The sequence below is a fragment of the Tiliqua scincoides genome, chromosome 2 (genome assembly GCF_035046505.1).
Source record: "Tiliqua scincoides isolate rTilSci1 chromosome 2, rTilSci1.hap2, whole genome shotgun sequence".
NCBI classification, from domain to species: domain Eukaryota; kingdom Metazoa; phylum Chordata; class Lepidosauria; order Squamata; family Scincidae; genus Tiliqua; species Tiliqua scincoides.
In genome coordinates this window covers 7,288,134-7,310,403 of record NC_089822.1, presented here as the reverse complement: position 1 = coordinate 7,310,403, position 22,270 = coordinate 7,288,134, and the positions used below count along the sequence as shown (strand labels likewise).

The window sequence follows — 22,270 nt, the reverse complement described above, 5'->3', positions numbered from 1 at the left end:
GTCTGACTTGACCAGGAGCCAAGGCACATTTGCTTACTCACGAGTAAACATGACCGTGTGGCTTACATTCGCTTTCCACAGGGCTCAAAACATTCGTCTGCTTGGAGGGAGGGTGTTTTCTAGAGGGTCCTTTTTGGGTGTTTTGCTGAGGCTCCCTACAAAACTTAGTGCTTTGCACCCCCTCTAGCTACACCACTGATTCAGCTTAAGGGTCTGATTCCAAGACAGAAACCAAAACCAAACAGCCTACACTACCTTAACTGAATTTAAACAGAATTGTAACTAGGGTAGAGCCTGAGGTGCACCAGCCCTGGGCACCTCACCAAGTGGGGCGCATGACTGCCCCAGGCTCTGCCCGAGTTACAGAGGATGTGCTAGCAGATTCGGACCCCCCATTCCATCTCCCTGTGGCACAAGACAGTCACTGCTGGATTCTCCCTGGGTGCTTGCACATCCCACTCCTCTGGAGCTCCCAGAGTCCAGGAGAAGGAATGAGGTGTGCAAAGCAGCTGCAACAAGCACTCCCCTCTTCCAGGGAGAACCCAGAAGTAACATCACAACATTACTGTCCCATGCATTGGGGCAGTCAGTTATAGCCCTTCATTTAAAGAGAAGCTTAGACCAGTGGTTCTCAAACTTTTAGGACCGGGACCCATTTTTAGAATGAGAATCTGTCAGAACCCACTGGATGTGATGTCATGACCAGAAGTGACGTCATCAAGCAGGAAAATTTTTAACAATCCTAGGCTGCAATCCTACCCTCACTTACCCAGGAGTATGTCCCATTGGCTATCATTGTTAAAAGCATACACATAGCAGCCTGTTTAAAGTACAGATATGTAACATTTCCCCAAATGAGTCACATATAATGGTAGCATCAAGTCTAATATATTAAAAATAAAATATTGAAATGAATGGGAACCCACCTGAAATTGGCTCACGACCCATCTAGTGCGTCCCAGCCCATTGAATGAGAAAAACAGGCTTCAACAAATTCATGGATGGCAGACCTATTAACAGTGATAGCTCAACTGACCTTCTACATTCAGGGGCATTATACTTCTATCACCCTGTTTAAAAAACATAGCAAAATTTTTAAAAAAACCTTGGTGGATTAATTGTATGAGTGTTTGCTGATGTTCATAAATTTGCAAGTGAAAAAAAGAGAGATGCATCAAATATCATCTTAGCAGAGGTGTTCCCCTTTCTCTCCCACAAGAGGGAATGTCTCTTTCAAGATGGCATTTGCCACCTGCCATTTTCATGTGTACTTATATTAATTAAAACAAGCCCGTTACCCAGTTTATTAGGGTGGGGACACCACTGTTTTATGGCCTGATCCTATTAGGCTTTAGGCCACCAAAATAAGCAGACCGGCAGCATAAGGTGCTTTCCGGCTATCTCAAAATGACAAATGCCTGAGCTCATGGCCTGGCCAGTAGCCTCACGCACCAGCAGCAACAGATTTCCACCAGCACTGGCAAGATTGTTCAGGGAGTGAGAAGGAGGTGGCAGTGGGTGGAACGGGGTGAGACTGGGGGCAGGGAGGAGGGTGGATTGGGACCAGGAAGTTTGGCAGCAGCAGTGCAAGCTGAAATCTAACCCCTTCCTGGCCTCCATCCCCTGACCCATCAATGCGGACTTGAGCCAGAGATATCTTTCCCTGATAAACGGCAGGGAACAGCCACCCCTCTTCAGACCCTCTTTGTGAGCTTTCAGGTGTCTGTCCGGGTGATCTTGGCCTGAACCAGCAAGGCAGTTTTTATGGCCATGCAGGGAAATAGTTTTTTAAAGTCAGGAGCTAGCCCGATTTTCTAGGTGCCATTTTGAAGGTGGGAGAGGCAGTGACCCGAGTGCATCAGGCAGCGGAGCTGGTTCTTGCTGGTGCACTCTAGTCTCACTCCTTCTCCTCCTGCTCCCTGCCTATTTTCCAGACTGTGCTTAATTGACTCATGCCAGTTATGCCCAGCTTGAATGAAGGCTTTCAATGAATGGGTGGCTGCTAGTTATGCTCTCTCAGTGACTATGGGGGAGACACCTGGCATCTTCCCACAGCCGGTCTTCCAGAGCATTTTCTCTCTTATGCCCACTCCACATAAGTGGAGGCACTGGTAGAGATGGATAACTGCTTCATGACGTCAGGTTAGGGAATAAGCTTTGCATATCAACACTGTGCTCTGTTTTCAGTAGTGACTCCACATTTCATATAAGCACAGAGGAGGGAGAGAGAGCACGCTGAGGTGCACAGAACATTTAGGGTGCAATCCTATCCTGCGCTGGAACCTGCAAGCCAGGAGGCTTGCACTGTTTCCAGCGCAGGATAGGAGCCATAAGCAGCTTAGCCAGAGGTAAGGGGAAACATTTTCCCCGTACCTCTGGGTAAGGGCTGCTGGCTCCAAATTAGTCTCCTCGGACTTGCGCCACCTGTGGAGGTGACACGGGTCCAAGGAGAGCAGAGTGGCTTGAAGACGCTCCATTCTCCCCAGGAACGGGGGTTGGGCTCCGGCATAACTGCCAGATCCCAACCCCACCTCCTGCACCCCACCTACCCCTGGGGCCACCCAATGCCCGCCCTCCCCAAGCCCAGGAACGCCTCCCTGCCTCCTCCTCCCCGCCTCCCCCATGCCTACCTTTTGTCCTTGCTTCGGCTCATCCTCCAAGCTGACGCAAGTTGCTGGGAGGAAGCCAGCGTGGAGCTTCTTGGAGTGCCGGTCTAGCTTCCTCCCGAGGAGGCGCAAATGTTGGCGACCCTCTTGGCGACCCTTATGGCACGTTTGCGACCTTCCTGGGCCAGCCCAAGGGACTTGGGCCAACCTAACTACCTGTTAGGATTGCACCCTTATTTTCCTAAAATACATCTATTTTCTGTGTGGAGGTTTTTTCTATGTATGTTTTTTTTTAGTTCCTTTTCCTGACAGGTTTATATATGCTGCAGAATGAGGTGGTGGAAGGCTAATGGGCTACAATGGAATATACTGCAATACCCTCCCCCCCCCAATGCTGCTGTCTGCAGCGCTGTTTTGTTACAGTACTCCTTGTCCTGGGTAGCTGTGACTGACAGTTATGGCAGTCAATGGGAGCAGTGCATTCTGGGTAGCATGGACCAAGCAGTACCATCTTCCTGCCTTATACTTACCTATGTCTCCTATAGTGCTGTTTCACACAGCTTTGCAGGAATGCCCTGCATAATGGGAGATATTCCTGTGCCAATTCAGACTGTACGTAGGGGGTCACATTTGTTAAAATGTACCCCTACATAAAAACAACAACAACAACAACAACGCTCCCATGTTAGTAGAAAACTAGCAGGAAGGTGGGCTGGGCTAGAATCTTTCTCCCTGCTGTGGTAGATTTCTACCTGCAGGGAGTTTTGATGTTGTGAAGCATTCACAAATTTAAACAAGTTTCAAATATGTGTACGGATCTGTGGGTTTTGGTGCCCCCCCCCCACTTTCCTGAAAGGTAGCACATCCTCCTGTTTCATGTGTTGTTAGGAACGGTTGCTAAGGAGAGAAGTGTTCAATTACAATCCCAGTGATGCCTACTCTAATAATATACTTTGCTATGTATACTTCAGAAGCAGACACCTCTCAGCTATAAAGAGCATGCAGATTTCAACAGAGGAATACTTTAACTTATGTTACATACCCAGAGCTTGCTGGCAAGCCAATTAACCTCACCTCCCCCTCACCCAACACAGTCTGGCCAACGGAAACTGCCAGTATTTATAACAATGACCACCAGAAGCCTCTTGGAGGATGCATCCTTTAAGTTCCATAATCATGAATTTCTTTCTTTCTTTCTTTCTTTCTTTCTTTCTTTCTTTCTTTCTTTCTTTCTTTCTTTCTTTCCAATTTCTAGGGCTACTGTGTGTAGTTACGGATTGTCTGTCCCTCTTCCTTCACCAGCAGAGTGGAGGAAGAAAAGTAGTTGGCAACCACAATGGGGAGAAAACAGTTGGCAACCATAATGGGGAAAGAGCTAGCCATGAGATTGCTTCGGGGGAAAGAACTGTAGCTCTACCTACCGGCAGTTTCTTTCAGTTTCTTTTGGCAGGGGTTTCTGGGAAACTGTGGCCAATGAGTCAGGGCAATCAAGCTACGTCCCAGTTATGTCTCATTCCAAACAAAATGTTCAAAGCAGGGTGGAGGAGAGTCAGAAAGCCAATGTGGTGTACTGATTAAGTGCTGTTGACTAGCGCAGTATCAGACTAGCACCACAGAGGCAGAGGTCAAAGTCTGACACAGCCATGACTTTGGACCAGCCACCATCCCTCAGCCTAACCTCCCTTACAGAGTTGTTGTGAGGACAGAAGGGGAAGAGGAGAACCATGCATACTGTCCTGAGCTCTGTGGAGGAAAGGTGCAATGTAATAAATAAATAAAACCACAACGTTCTGAAAAGCTAGGGGATAACAAACTCTGCAAGGCCTGCTGCCTAAAGGCATCTCTAGACATTATGGGGAGGTAGCATGGCTGACATCAATGCTTTTCTACCGCCCTGGCATTCCCACCATAATGGTGGAGAACGACACTTGCAATGTGACACCACTGCACTTCAGGGTTTTCCTGCAAGTGGGAATATGCTGAGTGCGATGCCAAAATGTCACACATTTCTTCCAGACACAGAGCAATGCTATGGTGGCTGCTACACATCTCCTGTAAGGTCTTGTTTAGGCCCTGAAACTCCAGACAGCCAGATTCAGAGTACCGAGTTGAATGCAGACTGCCATTTATGCCTGCTAGGGGCTTCTGGTTTTCTTACCTTCCTGAGAGTGCTGTAACAGGGGTGTCGGGAGGCCACGGTATGTGGCTGGTGGGCTGCATCTGATGTGATGGGCTACAAGTTCTGTGCTACAGCTCAGAGATGCAAGGGATTAGTGACCAGGGTCAGCTCATGCTTTAATAATCTGTCAGATCCTATACTGAAGCTTGGTTTGAGACTGGCTATTGCCAGCTGGCCTAAGCCAACAGGATTTCAATTTGCAACCATTTGTTCTTGAGAGAAAGGAGGAAAAAAAAAATAACCCACCCAAACAAGCCTGCAGGGCCTTCTTAAAAACATGAACATCTGTTAGGTCCATATGCGAGGGGTTCTGGTCCACGGTTACTATTCAGTGGCTGGAAGGTAATTCAGAGGCTTTTGTAGTAATGAGGGAGGATGTTTATCCCTATTTATCACACCCTTGTACAGCCTGGCAATATCAAGCTAACAAGGTCCTTCACCCTTTGGGATATTACATTCAGGGCTTGGTAGCAGCTTTATCCAGAATTCAGCCTCTGTCCCTTAATCCCTGGCAATGCCTGCCTCACAAAGGAGGTGTGAATTTAACTCTTGCTGCCTTGAATTCCACAGATACCTCCCACACTCCATTGTTGACTGGTTCCTCCCTGTCACAGTCTGGTTGTGTTGACCTGTTTATCTACAGGTTGGTGACAATCTGACTGCATTCCAGTATACAAGTATGCCCCCTTATCCATGGGGGGTTCTGTTCTGGGAACCCCCCCCCATGGATAGCTGAAACCATGGATATGGATGAATGCCCCTTCCCACGGTCTGAGGGGGCTGCCCACCTGGAGGTGAGGGGAGCTCTGCTTCCCTTGGCTCTAGAGGGGCTTCTGAGCTCAGTAAAGGCAGATGTCTGGTCTCTGCCAGGCTCCGACGGAGCTGTAGAGCTCAAAAGACTTGATATCCATAAGAACATAAGAAGAGCCGCACTGGATCAGGCCAAAGGCCCACCTAGTCCAGCTTCCTGTATCTCAGTGACCCCCCAAGTTTGATCTGCAGAGCTCAAAACATGTGACTCCCTCCTCTAGGTCTCCTAATGCCTGATCAGGCATTTAAAACCTCACTTCCAGTTTCTCAGTGAAACCAGAAGTCACGTGTTTTGAGCTCTACAGCTCCGTCTGAGCCTGGCGGAGGCCAGGGACATATGTCCCTGGCCTCTGCTGAGCTCAGAAGCCCTCCTGAGAGGGCATGTGTAGGGGTGCACATATGGGGAGGGGCCCGGACTCAATCCACTGATAACTGCATCTGCGAATATGGCCCCCCCTGTAATATTCATTCTCCAAATGCTAATGATCAAGGGGACCCCTCAAAGTCCCATGTTCCCTCCCCAATATTAGTCATGTATTTTTAAATGTTTCTTTGTTCCCTTCCCCTTTTGAGATTCGGCAATTTTACAGAAAATCCTACCCTTATTTTGCCCTTACATGTGGGGTAGGTTGGGCTAAAGGAAATAATGACTTGTTCAAGGTCACTCTATGAGCAGGGATTTAAACCAGGATCTCCTGTCTCCAAGGCAACACCCAACCTGTTCTACCATAATGGTTCTTATAGCTCTGTAGATAGGAAGAAAATAGTGCTAAGTTCAAGAACCTATTTTCAGGACAAGTATTACAATAAATGTCATATAAAGGGCATTTTGGGGGGGGGGATATCCATTATGTCCTGACCTCAACCCTATGGAAACACTGCATTTGAATGAATTTGAAGAGCTTGGCTTAACAGTCATGCTTTCCTTCAAAGAATCATGGGAATTATTGGCAGGCAGGAGGTCTGGTCTAGAGGGTAGAGCCTCTGTTCGCCCGAAGATAACATCAGAAGGTCGCCAGTTCGAGAACACCGGCAGCTCCCTTAACGGCGAGACCTTGAAGCAGCTGGCAAGCTGAGCCGAGTTATTCTAACTGCTTTGGCTGCCCTCCATGTGAGAGATGAAGGAGCTACTTGTCAGCCTGTGTGGGAGGCACTGGAGGCCAGAAGAGAGATCAGACCAGGAAGATCCAACTGAAATGTTGTGTGGTTCTTGAAAGAGAGAACTGTTTATGATTGTAAAAATCTTCTTGAGGGATTTAGAAACGCCTGCCTATATAAACCGCCTTGAATAAAGTCAGAGGAGTAATCTGATGACCAGAAAGGCGGTATATAAATACCTAGTTAATTAATTAATTATTTGTATTGGACAACCACAGTATCTACAGAGAGATAAAATTCCCAGAGGTCTCAGACTGGGAGCCAGGACAATGAAAGATATTTGAAACTGGTTTAACTTTGTAGTGTAGACACACCCGAAGTAACCACAGCACATCCTCATATTTCTGAGAAGGGAAGAAAAGGTTTTCCAGGTCACAGGATGCGACTTAGGAACCAGACATTAACATAAGAAGCCATTTCAGATGGAGCCTAGCTCTGAATTTTCTATCCTGACAAGAAATTTTCTATCCTGAGGTCTCTTGTGGCCTCAGGCTGAGTCTCAACACTGGCATGAGATATCTCTTTAAATGGAGATGCCAGGGACTGAAAAACGCGGATCTCCCATCACAAAGCACGTCCTCTGCCAACTTCTGGGTTGGCATGACCCTCAGCACCACCCACTGCAGAAATTAAATATCACTGCACAAGGAGAAGTACGCCTCCAATATATAGCGGTCAAGTGCGAAAAAGTCACCACAAAACGTCCAGCCTCCAGGAGAACTGGAGAACTCCAACCTCCAGGAGAAAATGCAGGCTGATTGGAATGGCCTCTTCATTCCTCCTCCAGGAGGTACAGATGTCACTGGCAGACTTAAACTTTGGCCCAGATTAATACATCAGCAAATACTTTGGTTGGCAGGTGAGAGCCAGGATGGTGTAGTACTTCAGGAGTTGGACTCAGGGTCAAATCTTATCCAGCTTTCCAGCCCTGGTGCAGCCATGCCAGTGGGGTTTGTGCTGCATTCTGTGGTGGGAGAATAGTTATGGAGGCCTCCACAAGGTAAGGGAACACTTGTGGCTGCATTGCAGCTGCGTCAGGGTTGGAAAGCTGGATAGGATTGGGCACTCAGATCTGGAAGAGCCAGATACAAATCCCCACTTAGCTATGAAGCTTCCTGGGTGACCTTGGGCCAGTCACTCTCTCTCAGCCTCACCCACCTCACAGGGTTATTGGCAGGGCAAAAGGAGGGGAGAAAAAATGTCCACCACCCTGAGCTCCTTGGACGGAGGGTGGTAAAAAAATATGAAAAATAAAAAATAAATAGTAACCATCTACCACAGTGGTCTTCGAACCTTTCAATCTCCTTTATGCTCATAAAAAGGAGTCTAGGGAACCCTGCCAGTATGGGCATGGAGTCTTGGGGACCTTCAGCGCATACTGGGCAGGGGGGCAGAGCGCAGTCACAAATGTGCTCATGGAGCCCCTGAAGGGGTTTCAAGGAGCCCCACAGCTCATAGGAGCACACTGAGAAACTGTGGTCTACCATATGGTGCTGAATGAGTAGTGCAGAGCAAAAGGTGTATGAATACAACCCCCCTCCATATATATTCTCTGCAATGTCATGGATCAATACAGATGTCAATGCTTCCATCAGTGTAGAATGCAGCTACCCTCCTCTTGGCCATGAGTGATTATCAAGAGCACAGAATTGCAACATCCTGTTGGCTTTCATCAGTTGGCAGTTTGCTCCTCAGCTCCATTTATGGTCCTGTTCCTGACTCATAAAGACCTAAAGAGCCTGGGCCAAGCACACTTCAGGGAGTTCCTGCTCCTGTATGCATATGCCACAGAAAGTTGTTGAAGGTTAAGGGGGAAGCCCTGCAATTTGGTAGGAACTCAAAGGAGGATTTCCCCTCCCCCCATAGGGGTGTCTGTAGGCAAAGAGTGCATGCTGAAATAACTATAAACCAAGTCAAGCATGCAACAACTTATATAATGTATATGCAGATACTACAAACAACAATGGTGGCACCAGAAAAAAATGGGGGGGCACTGAAAGATCAAAGTGAATTTGGGGGGAGGGTGGATTTTGTCTCCTATATTAAGCTGGTGTATGCCATATTAATGTGCTAATCCTAAACAGAAGTGAGCCCTTGAGGAACTGCCTTCAAACAGTGGCGTAACCAGAGGGGTGCTAATCACTAAATTTTGCAGAGAGCCGCACTGCGACATGCAAGCAGCCCCTCCTCTTTGGAGCCATTCTGGTGGGTGGGTGCAAAATGGAGGCGTTCGCCGATTGCCCACCTGAGGAGTCTCCCTGCAAAACTTAGTGCTTTGCACCACCCCCAGCTATGCCACTGCCTTCAAGTTACCAGAGGGCCCAGTAATGTAGGAGTGGGCAGGAGACAGCTACTGGAAACCTTACCATTACTCTGCTCTGATGGACAATATGCTCTTAACAAGCATCCTGATAATTTTAGCTATTGTTAAGAAAAGCCCCTAGATCTCATGACTGCAGAGGCAAGCAGAAAGGCAAGCTAAGAGTAGAGATTTTGGACTTGATCCTTAGCGACAAATAGGTGATTTGCCATTTCTTTACATAAAACTGACAGCTGCTGTTCTCAAAATCTTTTAAAAAATAATTTTGAGACATGGAAACTGCAAATGGCAGTGGAAAACCCTTCAGCACCTATGCATCATCATTGCAGTGAGTGGTCTGAGGAACTGAACAGTAGCTAGATTCCTAGGGTGTTAGCCTGACCCAGACAAGGGGCTGTTCATGGGGCTGGATCTGTCCCCACTTGGCAGGTCTGAGAGCATCTTGGAACTCTATATGTGCTATGGCCCCATGTTCTATTCTAGATAATTGTCAGCCCACGGGACCTAGCAAAACTGTTTGGCAACTGCCTGGTGTCACTGCAGATATAAGAACATAAGAACAGCCCCACTGGATCAGGCCATAGGCCCATCTAGTCCAGCTTCCTGTATCTCACAGCGGCCCACCAAATGCCCCAGGGAGCACACCTGATAACAAGAGACCTGCAAGGCTTCCTGGGAATTGTAGTTAAGAACATAAGAACAGCCCCACTGGATCAGGCCATAGGCCCAACTAGTCCAGCTTCCTGTATCTCACAGCGGCCCACCAAATGCCCCAGGGAGCACACCAGATAACAAGAGATCTCATCCTGGTGTGCTCCCTTGCATCTGGTATTCTGACAGAGCCCATTTCTAAAATCAGGAGGTTGCACATACACATCATGGCTTGTAACCTATAATGGATTTTTCCTCCAGAAACTTGTCCAATCCCCTTTAAAAGGCATCCAGGCCAGATGCCATCAACACATCCTGTGGCAAGGAGTTCCACAGACTGACCACACGCTGAGTAAAGAAATATTTTCTTTTGTCTGTTCTAACTCTCCCAACACTCAATTTTAGTGGATGTCCCCTGGATCTGGTGTTATGTGAGAGTGTAAAGAGCATCTCCCTATCCACTCTGTCCATCCCCTGCATAATTTTGTATGTCTCATACATGTCCCCCCTCAGGCGTCTCTTTTCTAGGCTGAAGAGGCCCAAACGTCGTAGCCTTTCCTCATAAGGAAGGTGTCCCAGCCCCGTAATCATCTTAGTCGCTCTCTTTTGCACCTTTTCCATTTCTACTATATCCTTTTTCAGATGCAGCGACCAGAACTGGACACAATACTGCAGGTGTGGCCTTACCATCAGTTTGTACAACGGCATTATAATATTAGCCGTTTTGTTCTCAATACCTTTTCTAATGATACCAAGCATAGAATTGGCCTTCTTTACTGCCGCCGCACATTGAATCGACACTTTCATCGACCTGTCCACCACCATCCCAAGATCTCTCAATGAATATCTCTTTCATTGCATGCATCTCTCTGGTGTGTGAAGTCCTTTCGTTCCCTGGTCAGCAACTAGTTTTGCTGGAGGTTCAAGCTGAGAAAAGTGGCCTTTCTTGCTGCAGCTGCTGCTCTTTTCACACTCCAGTGTTGGAAACTGGTGGGGAGGGGCTTGACATCAACCCCCAGGGGGCTAGATTTGGCCTGGTTGCTGATCTCTACTAGGTCTTAATTAGCCCAAAGGAATTTGCACAGACATAGAACAGAAGGGAACAAGTTAGTGCATAGTCAATACCAGAATAGATTCTGGTCTACTTAGTCCAGCAGTAAAAAGAGACACAAATATACCCCAGGCCAGGAGATAAAGAATCCACCTCATGCTCACTGCAGCCACCAGAAGGAAAGGTTGGATGCGATGTCTGAATCATGCTGCTTCACCCACTGGGCTATGCAATGTTCTCTCTCCCATTGTGTTACTACAGCCATCTGTTGTAGTAACGCAGTAAACACATGCAAGGAAGCTAACCCAATGGGTAAAAAATTGCAGCTCTCTCCTCCTGGTGGTGCTAAGAGACAGAGGGATGGGGGGGGGGAGAAGAAGAGTCTTGACAGGAGTCAGAGAGACATTCCATTGCACAGAGTTCCCTGCGATGATAAGTCTCTTGTTCTTCAGTAGGTTGTATACTGCAAGGGAGTTGTGCCTTCACAGCTCCAAGACAGGAGAGAGGCAGGCACAGAACACCCAAGTGGAAGAACAGGAAGCTGCCTTATCCTGAGCCGGTCCACTGGGATGTGGAGCTTTGCTTGGCCAGCTCTCACTAGCAACAGAAATCCAGAAGAAATCTGTCCCCAGCTTTGCTATCTGAAAACCCTTTTCAGTCGCAAGACCAAGGATCACACCTATAACTTTCTGCATGTGCACATCCACGGAGCCATGGTCTATCACACCATCATCAACCCATTGTAGATTCTGCTTGCAGCCCACAGGGAAGACAATCACATCTGTAAGCTTTATTTGCAAACAGTATTCCTATCCACATACAGAGACAGTTCATTGCTTGACAGTCTCCCCCCACCCTATGCTCTAGAATCCCATCATATTCTAGAAACTCATGCTCTACCTATGCTCTAGAATCCTATGCTCTAGAATCCCATCATATTCCAGAAACTCATCAAAAACAGAGCCTTGAGAAAGGAGATGCAGATGAAGGGGTTGGGCTGTGTAAATAGAGGTGACTCAATTCTTGGTGGTTTCCACTGAATTCTATGGGACACGGTAAAGTAGCTGCAACCCAGGTTGAAAGAGGACAAAACATGTTCCTCACCCTGAACACTGGGGACATCATCAGAATAAAGAGCAGATTTAGCTACACCACAGCGATGTTCCTGTGTCTGATCCTTCTAAATGGCGTAGAAAAGCTGTACAGTCAATACACACCACCAACCCAGGGATGTACACAAGTCTTTCACCTGCCACACTTCCAGAGACTGCACCAACAGCCATGTTCACACAAATTTGTGTGCAATTTGATACAAAACACATTTGACCTACAGGCAGAGATCAGGATGGTTGTTTTGAATCAATATGTTACACGGGTTCTCAACATTCCTTCCCACTGACATCTCACAGCCCCTCTTATCCTAGGGCAGGGGTGCCCAAACCCTGGCCCGGGGGCCACTTGCGGCCCTCGGGAGCTCCTAATCAGGCCCTCAGGGAGCCCCCAGTCTCCAATGAGTCTCTGGCCCCCCGGAGACTTGCTGGAGCCCATGCTGGCCCAATGCAACTGCTCTCAGTATGAGGGCAATTGTTCGACTCTCGCCTGAGCTGTGGGACGAGGGCTCCCTCCACTATTTGCTGTTTCAGGTCTGTGATGCAGCAGTGGCAGCAAAGGAAAGGCTGGCCTTGCTTAGTGCAAGGCCTTTTATAGGCCTTGAGCTACTGCAAGACCTTCATTCATTCATATAAGTCCCATCTCTAATAAATTCATATATGTAAATTTATTCAAATTTTAATGCAAATTAATTCTTTCCCCCCCCCCCCGGCCCCTGACACAGTGTCAGAGAGATGATGTGGCCCTCCTGCCCAAAAGTTTGGACACCCCTGTCCTAGGGACTTTGTGTTGTTTCCCTCCATCTCCCTCTGCCTCCTCATGCCATCAAACTCACAAATATTTATGCAAATTTTTGCAAACCATACATGAAATCTGCCTGCTAGGGCATTTGTGCTCATAGTAGGTTTTCAAGGCAGAGAATTTTCCTAGTCTGCCTTGCCTGCTTGGAGACCACACAGAGACCCTCAAGCTCCAATACATTTATAGATCCTTCTGGGCAAACAGTCAGATGAACTGTGCTTTGGGAAAACCAAGCACTTGCTAAAGTGGGCATCTAAAATAGAAAGGTAGATTGCTATTAGATGGTCAGTGCCTATAAAATTATATTGGCGCACTGTAACCATGAGACACACATGTAAACAAATAAACATACAACTCAGACATCTCCCTCCTCCCCACTGATGCTTTTATTTTTCTAAAATTAATTGGGTGAGAATGGAATGTGGGAGGCAGCTCAGGCATGGTTAGAACTTACAGCATGGTTAGAACTTACAAACATCTTGCGCTGGAAGCCATGAGATGCTAGCTGAAGCACTGATTTATCTGATTACCTGGAGCATGTTGAGAAGGAGACTTCGGAACTTGGTGCCTTCCACCATGAAGAGCGCCATCTTATCACAGAGCTTGGCTGCCGTGGAGGCAAAGCTGCGGTCTGTCACAGCCTTCTGGTAAATGGTTTTGACAATCTCCCCGAGCATCTCCTCGGAGTTGGTGGAGTTCTGGGCCTCCTCCATGAAATTGGTGAGCTTGGAGTCTACCCCACTGCTGTTGTTCCGCATACTGTTGAGAATTTCAATTAATTTGTCCATTTTGTTCTTTTGGGGGTTGGTAGACTCCACTGCCACTTCGTCCTGATCCGTGAAAAGGGAAAGACAAGGCATCTGTTATGCAAGGAAACATGGAAGGGGAAAGAAAAGAAAACAGAAATCAGCACCTTGCACCAGGCAACACTGTTAGGTTAGGAGGTGTAAAACAAGACCTATGCCATACAATTTAACAAAGCATGCTGTAAAAAACTGAACCAACAGCTAGGAGTTCCTAATTGCTGCCCTGACATGGAGTCCCTCTCTAATGAGTCACCCTTTCCCCTTGACACATGTCCATGTCTACTAAGAAGTAGGTCCCATTGAGTTCAACGGGACCTACTATCAAGTAAGCATGTGTAGGCTTGCAGACTTGGGGCATGTTTACACTACACATTTAGGGCACAGTCCTAACCAACTTTCCAGCACCGAGGTAAAGGCAATGCAGCTCCGAGGTAAGGGAATAAACATTGCCTTACCTAGAGGAGGTCTCAGTGACTGCCCCCCAACTGCAGGATGCAGCACATGCCCCATTGGCACAGCTATGTCAGTGCTGGAAAGTTGGTTAGGATTTGGGCCTTAAACTTGTTTAACAGTCATCGTTCCCTTATCAAGGAACTCTGAGAACTGGAGTGCTACAAAGGGTCAGAGGATTTCTAACAAAGGATACCCCTCCCCACAGCTTTCACCAAACTACAGCTCTGAGGCTACTTGAAGGAAGCCGTGACACTCAGAGTGGATCATAACTGAATGGGTAGCATAGATGTGCTGATGTGTAACTTCTTTTTTTGAGAGGTGGAAAGTTCAGAGTAGGTTCTGCAAGGTCAGTTTTCAAAAGAAAACTTTACACAGTTTACCAGTGATATACACTGTCTTTGGGGAATACTACTCATTTAATTTTTTCCCACATTCATTTTTATGTACTGTGTTACATTTGCACCCACCTTTTGCCAAAGAGTTCACATGGGGTTCTCCCATCCAGACAGTGGCCAGGTTTAGACCTGCTTAGCTTCAGAGAAGGAACCACCTTAGATGACATTTTCTGGGAAAAACCAGCAACTAAAGACAGACTTGTCTGAAAGTAAAAACTGGCTAGGTATGAGCCTTTTAAGGCAATCTGACCACTTTTTACTCTGTACAGAGGCTCAGTGCTTCCAACAGTCATGTGCCTGGCAGAAATTAAAGGGGTACATTTTTTTCAACAGTACACCAACATATTGTTGAAAATCTAGTTGGCTGAATTTCTGCCTGACATTTTCCCGATGCTTTGGAAATACAAATAGGCTACAACCCTATGCACACTTTCCTGGGAGTAGGTTCCATTGAACACAATGGTACTTACTTCTGAGTAGACCTGCATAGGATTGGGCTGTATGTTGACACAATAAATATCTGTGGCTATCTTTCAGCAGTTGATCCACCAAGGTTACTGAGCAGCACTGACTGTGACTGGCTCTGAAGGTGAGGGGGAGAGGTCGCTTTACACTGGTGGCCAGGCACCTGAAGAAATTTAGTGCTTTGTCCCCCCCTCCAGGAACAGCAGTGCCAGTGGTACAAAGCACTAAGTTTTACAGGGAGCCTCACCTCTGTTTTGCTCCCAGCACCAGGAATGGCTCCAAAGGGGAGGGGCTGCTTGCACGCCATGGTGAGGCTCCCTGCAAAACGTAGTGCTTTGCACCCCTTCTAGCTAGGCCACTGGCCAGTACTGAGCAGACTTCTGGGTTTTTGCTCTTAAAGATGTCCTCCCTGGTTATGGAAATATAGGTGATATGTGTTTGGGTCAGAAACAGCAAAGTAGCATTAGTTCTTAAGCAACAAACACCATGGAGCAACTTCATGTGGCATTACATGGCATTAAAGAACACTGCATTAGCCCATTGAGGTAGTAGACAAGCTACAAATAATGACACATAGTGACAACAGACTTCCAATGCCAGAGGGCAAAAGAGAATCTCCCCTACAGCCCTTACAAATTATCAGCGGTAGAGAAAAGACAAACCTCTCTGATTCTGTGGCTCCAAATCACGAATGCAATATACAGAAAACAGACATTCATAAGGTAGACAGAGAAGATTGACTCGGTAATAGAAAGCTCACAGCAAAAAAAGACAGATTCAAAAGTGCTAAGATAATCCCCCCCTTGCCGCCACCCCCTGCCACCCAGATTCAAAACAATCAAGACTTTGCGAGTACCGCTCTGGGACAAAAAACAAGAAACGTTTGATGAGAGCAAAACGTAAATGAGCCCTGATGGGGTGCAGCTGGGGTCTATTAAAATGGGCATCTTATACTGAGGCTTGGAACATTCGGCAACATTCAGGAATGTCTTTGCTGCAGGTTCCTTTATGTAATTCAGGGGCAGTTTGGGCTCATATTGCTGGTGGTGCACTGCAGCACCTTTGAGACTCTGAGTCCTCCTTGGCTGCCCAAGTTCACTTCCTTTCTCCACAGTGGCCTCCTTCTTACAGCATGTTGGTGGCATGGCAGACCCATTTCTGCGACACTGTGAGAACCCCTCACCACATGTGAGAACCCAGGCTACAGCTCCTCTCCACACCAGCATCACACATCCCTCATGCTGCAGGAGAGAACAGCACTGTGGCTGAAAGGAAGGACCCAGTTTCTCACAGGTCCTGCCAGGATAATGAAGCTAAATCTTAGGGAAGGGTGGATGGGATTATCTTCCTTGCCAGTAGTGTAGCTAGAAGGGGGAGCAGGGCAATAAAGACAGCATGCATTGCATCACGGTTGTGTAAGCAGCCCTTCCCACTAGACATCAGAGCCATTGGGGCAGTGATGAGAAAGCACCTGTGCATTGGCACCACTGCCCCAAAAGCTCTGATGGCAAGCAGGAGGGGCTGCTTGTACAGCACATTGCAGCAACTGTTATCCTTACTGCACTGCCCCCCCCCATTATACTACTGCTCCTTACCCACCCTCCCTCTTTTTCCTAACATCTCTTTGGAGAAAAATGAAGTTACTAAACTCCCACTGTACTGAGCCCATCTAGTAAATAATACTTATGAGAATAATGATAAAAATTTATACTGTATAGCCAGGGATCCACATACCAATGTCTGAATTTGGTAGCCAGACATTATTTTCAGTCACCACTGACCCTCTCTGAGCATGTACAGAGAACTTGGAGGAGGGGCATGGTCTGACCTGTCTCTCAAGTTTGCACTGGGCCTTGAAGAAATCAGGAGAAGCATCAGCCTCTCTCACTCTTCTTGCAACACCTGGCTCAAAGTGCCGGTCTTCCCCTTTGCGCTAGTTGTGCAGGAAGGTTGAAAACAGCAAAGATGACTTCTTTAACATTTCTAGCACTCAGAGTTACAGGATAAGATTTGGAAAATGCACTAGCTATCTCTATAAAGGAGGGGTTGTGGCTCAGGTGTAGATTGTGTACAGTGCAAAAGCATCTGTCTGCAAGCAAAAGGAATTTCTAATGAATGCAGTCGGTGACAAGAAATACATTTATCTGTATTTGACCCTGAAAAACCACTGCCAGCCCAGGAACTGCCCAGGGTTATAAAGGTCATTGGTCCATTGCATTGGCATAATGCAACTTCATTCCTGTTTAATAAAGGGGGAAATCAGCAAGGGTCTTGTTGAGGGTTCCAGAGACAACATGACAAAGGAACATTGCACAGTGTCTAGCTCCTTGTCCTTTCCCCCATCTGCTGAACAGGTATTGTCCCAAGATCTCATACAGTTCAGCACCCCTTCCCTCCATTTCCCCAGTTCTGGAATCCCAAAGACTTGTGCCTTTGAAAAGCTTTGGGTTTTGTAAGTAGGAAGCTTCACCTGAAATGGATGTAAAAACAAGCCCAGGTACACACTTTTGTTGTATCACTTGTCTTTTTCCAGAAAAGTTACAGCATACAGTTCTACATGTATATAATGATGCTACAGTTAAGGAGTGAGCAGGAAAAGGAGATACCTTCTCTTTTAGTCTCCTGCGTAGTCTGTCTTTGGAAGACTGAAGCAAGTTGACTTTGGGCCTCTCGCTTATCCGTTCATGAATGCTGTCCTTCCGCTTGCTTTCTGGGTCCTGAATGTACTGTGGGGACTGCCTGTCTGTGGTTTCGCTGCTGCGGTGCATCTCAAGGGGGATGTGGACTGTGCAGACAGAGGCATCCTCTATTTTCAGGTTCTCAGTCTCTTTGGCATTTCTGTGCATCTCTTTGTCACTGGACGAGTGCTTCTGGTTGTGGTGCCACCGCCGGTTTTGACTGTAGCCGTGGTGGCCGGGCCGCCCTGAGGAGTGTGGCGCTTGGCCTCCCTGGGAGGCTTTCTGGTGTTCCCTGTTGTGTTTGGTGGTGCCTTGCTGATGCTCTGTGTGCTGCTGAGACTTGTTCCCCCCAGGAGCCCTCTGTCTCCTGCAAAGTCAAGCAAAGGAGTCAACATCTTTATACAACAACACCTGTGTTGAGAGCACCAGTGGTGCAACTTCTTCAGTGGTACAATTCGGAGGACTCATGGTCTCTCAGGCAATGGTTGCACTCTCACTCACAATCCTGGATGGTATTTACTTGGAGCCTATCACGCATTGTACTGATAAGTAGGGCATGGGTTTGATTAAGGTGAGCGCTAGGTTTGAGGGGGTCCTGGGCACTAGGGCCGGTGCCAGTTGCTGAGAACCCTGGGTACTCCCATGGCACTCTCTGCCTGTCCCCTGATGGCTCACTGGTGGCCCCTGCTGGCTACCAGTGGTACTGAGCATTCAGGGTCAGCCTGGTCAGGTGGACTTTCTGATGCGAGTGGGCCCTCCGGTCAGTGCCCAGTCTGGCTGATTCCTGATGTCATCCCTGCTGTACAGGGCATCCTCTATTAGGTCCTTTAAAGTTTATACCAAAAAATTCACAGCAGGTCAAAGCCTCTATTTTTCCCCATATTGCCCCAGAATGACATGACAAGGGCATTGTGGTGGGGGATGGTGATACCCACTGGTGGCTACCATTCCCCCTCCCCCATAGTAATGCTCTATCAAGCACTGTGGGGGAGAATAGCACCTTCTATGGCAAAATGATAGCCCAGTGCAATCTTTTGCAGGATGAGGTGACGGGAAGCAGGTAGCAATGGTGGGTGGTACAGAAGCAATGGGGTCCTGGCTGCTGCCCATGTGCTGATGCTAGGCTTGATTTTGATGGTAAAATATATTTATTATTAATATTTGTACCCCACCTGTCCATTCAAAGAATATAGAATATACAAGGCAGCTCTCAATCAAATTTAATTAAAAAAAATACAATCAAAGCAATTATTAAACATTAAAAGCACATATATAAATACAATGAGTAAAATGCACTGACCAAGCAGAGGATAACAAAGAACGCTAAACCAGGACATTGTGTTGGCCCAGCACAACGTGTTAATGTTTCTGTGGTGGCAACAACGCCCTTTGCCAGACGTGGTGCAGTGTACACACATACACTGTGAGCCACAGTCCCTATCCCACATAACCTTTTCCTGTTTCCAGAAAAATCAGAAAGTCAACCAGACAGTTTTGTCACATAGTTGCCAGCACGATGTGTATCCTCAAGCATGACAATCGCTTCTGAAAGTAGTGAGACTACGGATGTTCCTCAGCCCAGAAATATCGCTGGGGGGGGGCAACACTTACTGACCAAAATTTTTAAAATCTTGAAAGATAAAAATTTTTTAAATCTTTTGAACGACACCATCATGTTATATATCATTCAATGCATAATTTCATGCAGAAAGCAAGGAAACAAACCTCATTCTATTCTAACAAAAGTTATAGCCAAAAAACCAGCAGGGGAAGAGCAAAGGTACATTACTATGTCCACCACCCAGGCCTTTGCCCCAACCACCTGATGGGAGGAGGTCCATCATGGGGGTGACACACTGGCTTCCCCCCCCACCAAACCCTAGTTATGCCACTGACTGACCATGGGACGGATGAGGATGTCAACTGACCTTGCCCTCCCCAGCCCCTTAGCCCTACTCTTCCCCTGGGAAGCAGAAGCCCTGAAAGGACTTCAGGGGCAATAGGATTAGGCTCTTTGCTCTGGACAGAGAGACTCAGCAAGCAAGTAGTAAAAATAATGAGAGTTTATTAGAAGCAGGAAAAATGAAAATTGTAAAAAAAAAAAAAAACAAGCAAAAACTGGCATGTACAATTGAATAAAACACAAGACAGTGAGCTACAACAAAAGAAAGCAATAAAAACCTAGCATGACTAACGAGGCATGGCCCTACCTAGAAAGATACTCAGATGAACTTTCCTGGTTCATCTCCAGGGATAGCCAAACCGGCTGCCAGCAAGGGTAACCCCTGTCTTTGCTTGAATGAAGATGTTCCCCTAGATTAAAATGAGTTAGCTCACCACTGGCTCTTTGGTGTCCCCAGTCCACATTCCAGCCCTGTGCTCTAAGTTTTGTTGTTGTTGTTGCTGTTAGTACAACAAGTGCTGTTAGTACAACAACAGGCAAGAAATAGGGTCTTCTCAGTAGTGGCACCAACGTTATGGAACGCCCTTCCCCTTGACTTGAGAATGGCTCCCTCTCTTGAGACTTTCTGGCGAGGCCTGAAGACCTTTTTGTTTAAACAAGCCTTCTGAGTTCATGGCCTTTTTAACATCTTTTTACATCTTTTAGTATTTTTTACAGGCCTGAGTCCTCTATGATCTGCTGCTTTATGCTCTTTTTATCTGACTTTTTATCTGACGAGTGTTTTTATGGTATCTGTTAATGTGTTTTAATATGTTTTTATCTGTTTGTTAAATTATGTTTTAATCTGTTCTTAACATGTTGTAAGCCGCCCTGGGTCCCTTTGGGGAGAAGGGCAGGGTATAAATAAAGTTTATTATTATTAGTAGTAGTAGTAGTAGTAGTAGTAGTAGTAGTAGTACCACCCTTTAAGAGTACAATTTCTTCAAATCCCACCACCATCACCAGCAACTGCAGTTGTACACAGGATTGGGGAGGGGGTCTGTCCCATAGTTGAAGTTTTGCTCTGCACCCTCCTCCCACTAGGATAACTTGTTCCTTGTCAGATTGTTTCTACATAATGCAGTCAATGGCAACATGCCATGATCCACATCCATAGATTTTATAGCACAGCAAACAAATCCAACACTGGATGTTTCCTAGCTTTGATACAGTGGCATAGCTAGAGAGGGTGCAAAGCACTAAGTGTGCAAGTGGCTCCTCCCCTTCAGAGCCAGGTGTTCAGCTCCATTTTGCTCCCACCACCCAGAATGGCTCCAAAGGGGAAGGCGAGGGGCTGCTTGAATGCTGCAATGGGGCTCCCTGCAAAACTTAATGCTTTGTACCCCTTCTACCTATGCCTCTGCCTCGATGCTCCACCCTCTTGGTTAATTACAATAATAATACTTAGCATTTCTGAGGGTGCAAAGTGCTTCACATATATTATTTTTGATGATGTCATTGCAACAACCCAAGAAGTTAAGGAAGAATTATTATCCCCATATTGCAGTCACAAGCAAAGGCTGAGAGGCAGTGGCTTGCCTAAGGCCACCTATTGACATGAAATGTCCCAATTCACAGCTCAGTCTCTTCACCACCACACTACACCAGCTTTACAGACAGGCAGTGACTATTCCACTGTTGGAACAGAAGGCACGTTCTGCTCTCAGCTCAATAGTGTCTCCAAATGCAATGCCTTTTCTCTTCTATACACCCATTTGGAGAAAAATACAGGTGTGAGTTGCTTAATGTCAAGGATACGTTCTCCGAACGGGTTGTAAAGCAAACAAGCTCCACACCTTTGTGTTGGTGGTGCCAGTGGTCAGGGGGCCCTGCAGGCCTCTGCCGGACCACAGACCCACTCTATTGACCTCTGTGGGCCTTAGAATGACCCTGAGAAGCCTCCGTAAGCCACGTTCAGTTTTTGGAAGCAAAGAGGAAGTGGCTTCTGAAAACCAGAAGTGGCTTGTGCAGGTTTCCAAGGGCCATTCTAAGGCCCACAGTGGCCGACAGAGTGGGTCTGTGCCCTAGGCAGAGGCCTCTGGGCCCTCGTAATGAGCACCACTGGCACTACCAATGTAAAGGGGAGAAGCTTAGCGCTGTTCTGCCAGACCAATGGCAGACTGCATATGTGATCAGTCATTGAGCAGAACGACACTAAGTGAAGTTAACCTATAAATGGCAATATTCACATCTATGGGAGAACACAGATGTCATTGAGAGTCAAGCCTGCTCCTTTTACCCTGCTACTTTATGTGCATAACTCCATTTTGGGGTCAATTTCTTGGCCATGTGCTGGGGTTGGGGAGGGGGGGTAACAGAACCCTAAAAACCGATATATATTTTTGGACTGAGGCAAAATGGCGTGTGTCTGTATAGGGCTCTGCATTTTGGCAAAATAAGTTTCTCTTGTGAAACACACCCTGTTCTTCGCTCATTTTAATTACTTGGGAGATCCCATGAAACAGGACAAAAAAACTATGTAATGCAAATCAGAGTGAGCACTGTTGTCACTCTGTTTTGGCTTTCTGATGTAAACTCTGAATGGCTTCATGATGTGCCCAAGAAGCCTGTTTGGAGTGAGGGCAATGCTTCCCGAGCTCACTTGGATTTGACTTTGTCATGTAGCCTAATCTGACATGCGCATCATTCTGCTCTGTTACTGCTGATCATATGAGGAAGAAGGCCCGCTCTCATTTTTTTGTTCCTGCAGGTCAGGGATAATAGCCACTACAGTTATAAAGGAAAGTGCTACCACAGCTGTACACGAAATTTAGTTCAGTGCAATACTGACTTTATACCAGCTAGAAGAATAAACAATCATCTCTCTGAAGTTTGACTGCAACGA

At 46.9% G+C, this 22,270-nt stretch overlaps 1 protein-coding gene across 5 annotated transcripts in view; it reads right to left on the bottom strand.

Annotated features, from left to right (window-relative positions):
• Positions 1 to 22,270, bottom strand: part of CTIF (cap binding complex dependent translation initiation factor) — a 194,602-nt gene that overhangs the window by 45,029 nt on the left and 127,303 nt on the right. For 4 of the 5 annotated variants that reach the window (XM_066616764.1, XM_066616762.1, XM_066616765.1 and 1 more), the window contains 2 exons: positions 17,412 to 17,850; positions 13,217 to 13,546 (listed from right to left, as the gene is read on the bottom strand). In XM_066616764.1, the coding sequence (XP_066472861.1) occupies positions 13,217 to 13,546; positions 17,412 to 17,850 (769 nt within the window). The remainder of the gene's footprint in view (positions 1 to 13,216; positions 13,547 to 17,411; positions 17,851 to 22,270) is intronic. The other variant, XM_066616763.1, reaches the window with a different exon arrangement.